Here is a 6,744-nt window from a genome sequence, read left to right as displayed (position 1 = left end):
TGCTCTTAATTGCATTACAAAACAAAAAACTAAATAAAACAAGCATAATTGAAAATAAATGTTGAGATTAAAACATTGAAGATACTCTCATCTATAAGTAACCGTAAACATTCTTTGGTCATTTCAAAAAAAAAAAAAAAACATTTCTGTTTAATTCGCACAGGCGAACATGAGTTACGTGGAATAGTGTAGTCATTGTGCACTGCAGATATGCTGAATCACCTTTATACTATACATAATGTTGAAGTTTCGGTCCTCAATAGCCGATCTCAAATTCTAGTCTAAACATGCTTTGAAAATGAAATTCCAGATTTTGAGTTGTTTTATTGAGGAGGATTTAGAAGGGAAATACTTTTAATCACCATTTTCAAGTTTCAAAAACCTTCACCTGCTAAATGACAGGTGCAATGATATGGCCCGCGGAGGAGGATTGTCTGCCCTCCAAGTTTTGGTGCCCTTCCATGCTCTTCTGTTTTGTGTGGTCACGGTTAAGTTATGTTAATATTTTATATTATTTTTTTATAGAGATAATAAGACAAAAATAAATAATAATATAAAATATTAACGTGGTTTAACCGTGACCACACAATCAGGAGGGCATGGGAGGGCATGAGAACTTGGAGGGCAGACAATCCTCCTCCATGGCCCGCAACCCATATGCAGTTGTATTGGTGATTGGGAGAAGAGATCCTCTTCGGATCTCTTCCACCAAGGCTACCAAATCAAGTAATCTAAATTTTTGAAATTTTATTTAACGGTCCACTTATTTTAACTCTTCAAAAGTTATAATATTTTTTTACCATTAGACGAAATTTCAAAAGCGCGATTCATTTGATCTGGTGACCTTGTGAACGAGACCCATTAATTATGGCCATTAAATTTAACCGTGCGGCCATGAAACCAAAGGAGAAAGGGTATAAGCGATGAAATCGTCCAACCATGAAACTAGAGGGGAAAAGATGCAGGCGATGGGAGAGGAAGGAGGGAATGGGGGTGAGATGACGACAGTCATGGCGGTGGGTGACTGGTGAGTGGTGAAGATGTGAAAGTGAAGGACAAATTCTGCTACAACACAGGGTTCGGTGAGGAAGAGCCGAATTTGGCCGTCGAACTCCTTGTTGCTACGTACTTGGTCGGTGGTGTCAATCCTCTTACTCGGAACTACTGCAAGCAAGAAGGGGAGAGAATTCAGGAATGTGAGTGTTGTGCGTGAAACAGTAAAAGAAATTTCTAACCATAAGATCTATTTTAAACGATTAGGACTTGCTGATCTTCCGGATAGGGATTCTCTTCCATGTTTGATAATAGTGGCATGTAAATTGTAAATTGTGAAGTGACAAAGAATTCATAAAGGGTTTCACTTACTAAAGAGTCCACCTGACATTTCTCCTCAGCAAACCACTTATAGACCAAAAAGGGCCCAAGGTGCCAGTGCCATTGATTCACTCACCAAATTCGACCCTAGTTGTGGTGTGTCTGTTTCCATAATTTGACGTCCATGTAATGCAGTGTAATGATATGTTATATAATTATTATTTGTTTGGAAAACATTAAATGATTCAAGATAAAGTAAAAATATTATGTTGCTGGAGAGTATGCCAAATGCTGCTTGAGTATTAACGCAAGAAAATAAAATAAGCTTAATCGATCAATACCGAGGTCCAATTATGCATGCTATCTTCATCCGACTTTGTACATCTTTTCTTTCATTAATGAATATTGTATTTATTCTTAAAAAGTTGTCTATAACAATGTATTATTTGCATTCAAATTTAAATTTAAATTTTTATAATTTAAAAGAATTTAACGTGAATTATCATATTAAAAGTAAATAAAAAAAATTAACGCAGGAAGATTTGCATGACACATGAATGATATGATGTGTAATTGCAGGTACTAGTATTGTATAGTTAGTTAGAAGGGAAGAGGAAATGCTAACCCTAAACCTAATCATCATGTTCTTATAGTACTCCCGCAAAACACTACATGCGGTGGGTGGCGCAATATAAGCGCTGAAATCGAGCGCGTACGCGTCTCCCTCTGCCTCCTACATTATTATTCATCCACCAGTCACTCACATTCTCTCTCTCTCTCTCCTCTCTTTGTTTCTTTCTCTCTCTCTACACAGCAGCAGCAGGAGCCCAGCAGCTTTTTGTGTGTTATGAGTTTTGAACTGTCGTTGAGGCTGCCGACGGTGGTGGTGGAGCTCAAACAAACACAGCAGCATAAATCTTGCTTTTCTTTTCCTTTTCTCTTTTTTAAAATTTAATAATATTTATTTGTTTGATTTTAGTTGAATTAAATTCCCCCTAATAGAAATAAAAACGACGTCATCGGCTGTATTTGCCTCCTTGGCTCTCCATTCGCGTGCCCTCCTTTTACGCTCTTTGTCAGATTTCTCCCCTCCTCTTCATTCCGTCTCATCCCATCTCTCTCTCTCTCTCTCTCTACATATAAGTCTCGTCTCTTCTGTCCGTTTTCTTCACTTCTCTCTCTAGCCCGGGATTTTTTTCTCTCTCTAGGGTTGTTTTTGGAGTTTGAGCTCTCTCTCTCTCTCACCCTTTTCTCTGTCTGTTTCAAGAACACAGAAAGATCAAGTCTTTCTCTATTTGATCATCATCCCAATTCTCACTGTTATCAGTCAGGCGGGGATGCGTCGTAGACGAAGTCTGGTTCCGTCGTGCACTTAAGCAGAAATGTAAGTCTCCCTCTCTCTCTCTCTCTCATCCTCCTAATTTCCGGATTTCATATAATTTTGCAAAAAGTTCCGTACTTTATGGCTTAAAAGTTTTGATTTTCTTCGACTCTGCAATTTGGTTAGTGGGGTTATGAGGAAAATCATTATCTTTTACCGAAACAAGATATTGGGTTGTTCTTAGTTTGATCTGCAATTAGTCTCTATTTTATTTAAAACTGAAAGAAGTGCTTTTTAATTGTTTTGCTGGTTTTCTTTTGACGAAACTTTGCTGTAATAGACTGATTTAGTGGCAATTGTTTTGCATGGTTTTGGTTGATGATTGGAATTTACTGATTTTTAAGTGTGTTGTCTCATTTTTTATATTAATTCTTGTACTTTGATATGTTGATGAATTTGATGGGGGTAGGAAAGTAAATGTGTGGTAAATTTTATCATATTTATTGATTAAATTTTCATGATGGTAAATTAGAAATAAAAAAAACACACTCGATAATTATAAGTTTTATACTAAAACGCTGTTCTCTTGTGATGCTCTAATTGATTCTTAGTTGTCGAATTTCATTCGGTGTCATTCTCCCATCATGAAGTCTATTAATTTTGGAGCGTTTTTCTTTAAAGTCTGATATATTCCTGGGCTTAAATGTGAATTTAACCCATTTTATGAATCTGAACTTCGAAACAGAAAAGAAAAAGAAAAAGAGAAAAATCTCAATTGGGTTATTATTCCCCTACCATAAGCCATAGAGGTTGTTTGACTTGTTAATTGGTTGATCATTGACACTCAAAAGTGTAAGTGTCGTGTCACTTTTGAGAGTTTTTAGTTGTTGGAATTTTGGAAAGAATAAATAAACTACCCTAACATCAATATTGGATAGCTAAAAACGTCTATCCGCTGCCCAAACGTGAATATCAGTTTTCATTTGTCACCTTGTTTCTGAGCAATTGGGTTTCTTGATTTGATTTCATAAGATCAACTTTTGAGCATTGCTTGTTAGAGAGACCGGTTTTCGTTTTTCACCTTGTTTTTAATCAATTGTGTGTCTCCGTGCTTTTTGTTTGTTAGGAAAATGTTAGGGATCGAGACCATCATTTTAGACTATATTTTGTAAATTACATGATGTGACAGTTGATATATGAATTTCATTTTTAATGATTCAAAGAAGGAATCTAACCATGAAATGCCACATCATGTGGTTAACATGGTCTCAAAAGATGGTCTCTCTAGCATCACCCTGTTTTTTATCGTCCATTTCTTGTATATTAGTTCGCCAGTTAATAAGTAGGATATAAATTGTAAATATGAAATAATTGAATTATTCATCTTCTTACATATGTGAAATATATCATGTTATAGTTTGTCATTATCCCTTTTCCTGTCTACAAGTTAATAAGTTTGTCATTATCTCTCTAGCATCGGTGATGAAATTGTTGTTGTGGTTTCAAAAGGAGCATGCAAGTAGTTGCTGCAATTTCATTCCTTTAAAGAAAATTGATTGTTTGATGCAGACAATAGCCTCATTATTTCGATCAGGTGGTTGGTGTATCTGCTTCTTGTGTTTCATAACATTAGCTATTTTAGTTTCTTCCCATCCAGATGTTAATTTCATTTTGGACGTTAACATGTCATTGCATCACAGTAGAAGATGGACTAATATAGCGACTTCTTGATTCCAGATACATTATGAGGAGTTTCGGTTTGAGGCAATGGACAGTTATACTTGCTCCTGGAAATGAAGGAGAGACAACGTTGGAGTGCTGAAGAGGACGCTTTATTAAGTGCATATGTGAAGCAATATGGACCAAGGGAGTGGAACCTTGTATCACAGCGCATGAACACACCCCTAGACAGGGATGCCAAATCTTGCTTAGAAAGGTGGAAGAATTATCTCAAACCTGGCATTAAGAAAGGATCCCTAACGGAAGAGGAGCAACGCCTTGTCATTTGTCTTCAAGCCAAACACGGAAATAAGTGGAAGAAAATTGCTGCTGAAGTCCCTGGTCGTACGGCTAAGAGATTGGGCAAGTGGTGGGAAGTGTTCAAAGAGAAGCAGCAGAGAGAACAGAAGAATAACAAGACAGCTGACCCTATTGTGGAGGGTAAATACGATAGAATTCTTGAAACTTTTGCTGAGAAGTTAGTGAAGGAGCGTGCTGCCCCAACCTATCTCATGGGTACTTCAAATGGGGCCTATCTTCATACCGAAACGTCATCTCCAGCACCAACGATTCTTCCTCCTTGGCTTTCTAATTCCAATGTGTCCTCCAATGTGAGGCCTCCATCTCCTTCTGTTACCCTGAGCCTGTCCTCGGCAGTGGCACCCTCTCCTCCAATCCCTTGGCTGCAGCAGGATAGAGGATCAGATAGTAGTTTTGTTTTTGGGAATTTGCCCCATCATGGGGTAGTTCCTGCTTCTGGGGAGAACTTAGTGATATCCGAGTTGCTGGAGTGCTCCAGAGAGTTGGAGGAAGTGCACCGTGCTTGGGCAGCGCATAAGAAGGAAGCATCGTGGAGGTTAAGAAGGGTGGAGTTGCAACTGGATTCAGAGAAGGCTAGTCGGAGGAGGGAGAAGATGGAAGAGATTGAAACGAAGGTAAAGGCTCTAAGGGAAGAGCAAAACGCTGCTCTTGACAGGATCGAAGCAGAATACAGGGAACAATTAGCAGGGCTAAGGAGAGATGCAGAAGCGAAGGAGCAGAAGTTGGCTGACCAATGGGCCGCAAAGCATTCGCGTCTCTCCAAGTTTCTCGAGCAGATGGGAGGCAGACCAATGATTGCTGAGCCTAATGGTCGGTGAGAAATATGTGTTATACATGTTCATTGTGGACGTGTATGAGGTCCGAATTTCTGTTTTCTGTTGTGTCTTTTCTTTCTTTGATCTCGTATGTATTCTCTTCAGAAATGCTGTCATAGGTGTCTAATTGCTTATACCGACTGCCTATAGGCCTGGACTGAAGGACTGTATTATCTTTTCGCAGCTATTACAATTATATTTTTACTTGTTTCTCGAAAACTTATGCTTCCTTGTTAAAAACTAACTGAAAATGATCTAGCTCTTTGTTTTAACCAAATCTAACTACGAGGAAGGGGATTTGAACTCTTCGTATTACAAGGACAAGTCTAACCGGGCATTGAGTATCCTTTATTTTTTAGGAAAACTAATAAAAATGATTTGAAAATTTTGAGTTTTAACGATAAGAACAAAATAATGGATAAAGTGAATAGTACTAGGATTGATTTTTTAGTGTAAAAATGTGGTTTTTCATTAAAGTAAACAGTACATGAAGTTTTTCGTTAAAGTTTTCTTTAATTTTTTGGGTAAAGATATTGAGTATTGAGTATCCTTTGTTGGGTTTCCACAGCGGACTCCATACATCTATCCGTAGCCTGGAGTCTTTTTCTTCTTTTGAATGTCTAATTAGAGGAGGGTTTTGATGACGACTGATAACCATCCATGTAGTGTTGGAAAGAAAAAAAAGAAAAAACTTTCTTGGGCATATAATCACTATTGTTCTCACTCATCACGTCGTACTCGTGCATGCAATCACTTAATAAACTCACAAACATTAACGACTGATAGCTATTCATGTAAACATGCAAAAATAACTTTTCTATGTTGATAGTATAATAACTATTGCCTTCTCAATCATCACATCGTGCATGAAATCACTTATAAACCCACAAACAATAACGATGAATAACCATACAAGCAAAAATATGCAGCAAAAAACTTTCATATGTTGGGAATATAATCACTATTGCTCTCTCCTTGTAAACCTAGATAATGACACACCTCGATCCAGAATGTTCACATAGACTCCGAATCGAGCTATGCTGGCCGACACCTAGAAGGTGACGAAGCCATAAAGTGTAGTGTGGTGGAATATGTAAATAAGTTTAAACCTAAAAGTGACTAAATATAAGAGTGCGCTGTGAGCGGGAATGAACCCATTTCACACGTGATGTCAGAGCATAAGTATAGTATAGTGAGATAGGGTGAGAATTATACCATTGAAGGTAATCATATACACCAAGATTTTCCAAGAAT

General features: G+C 37.6%; 1 protein-coding gene and 1 long non-coding RNA gene across 3 annotated transcripts; one reads left to right on the top strand and one right to left on the bottom strand.

Moving 5' to 3' along the window:
* Window positions 1-840: 840 nt before the first annotated feature.
* LOC126594061 (uncharacterized) lies at window positions 841-1,470 on the bottom strand. The gene is made up of 2 exons (XR_007613113.1): window positions 1,366-1,470; window positions 841-1,164 (listed from the first exon to the last, which is right to left on the bottom strand). It is a non-coding gene; the product is annotated as an uncharacterized LOC126594061 (long non-coding RNA).
* Window positions 1,471-1,925: 455 nt separating this feature from the next.
* On the top strand, window positions 1,926-5,709 carry LOC126594060 (transcription factor AS1-like). 2 transcript variants are annotated; one of them, XM_050260262.1, is made up of 2 exons: window positions 1,926-2,698; window positions 4,373-5,709. In XM_050260262.1, the coding sequence occupies exon 2, from the start codon at window positions 4,429-4,431 to the stop codon at window positions 5,491-5,493; it is 1,065 nt and encodes a 354-aa protein (XP_050116219.1). In that variant the 5' UTR covers window positions 1,926-2,698; window positions 4,373-4,428; the 3' UTR covers window positions 5,494-5,709. The 2 variants fall into 2 exon arrangements, with proteins under 2 accessions (XP_050116219.1, XP_050116220.1); XM_050260263.1 differs by lacking the exon at window positions 1,926-2,698 and adding an exon at window positions 4,095-4,229.
* Window positions 5,710-6,744: the final 1,035 nt, after the last annotated feature.

The sequence above is a fragment of the Malus sylvestris genome, chromosome 12 (genome assembly GCF_916048215.2).
Source record: "Malus sylvestris chromosome 12, drMalSylv7.2, whole genome shotgun sequence".
Taxonomy (NCBI): domain Eukaryota; kingdom Viridiplantae; phylum Streptophyta; class Magnoliopsida; order Rosales; family Rosaceae; genus Malus; species Malus sylvestris.
Note: the sequence above shows the minus strand (reverse complement) of the source record. Positions and strands in the feature narration are given on the sequence as shown.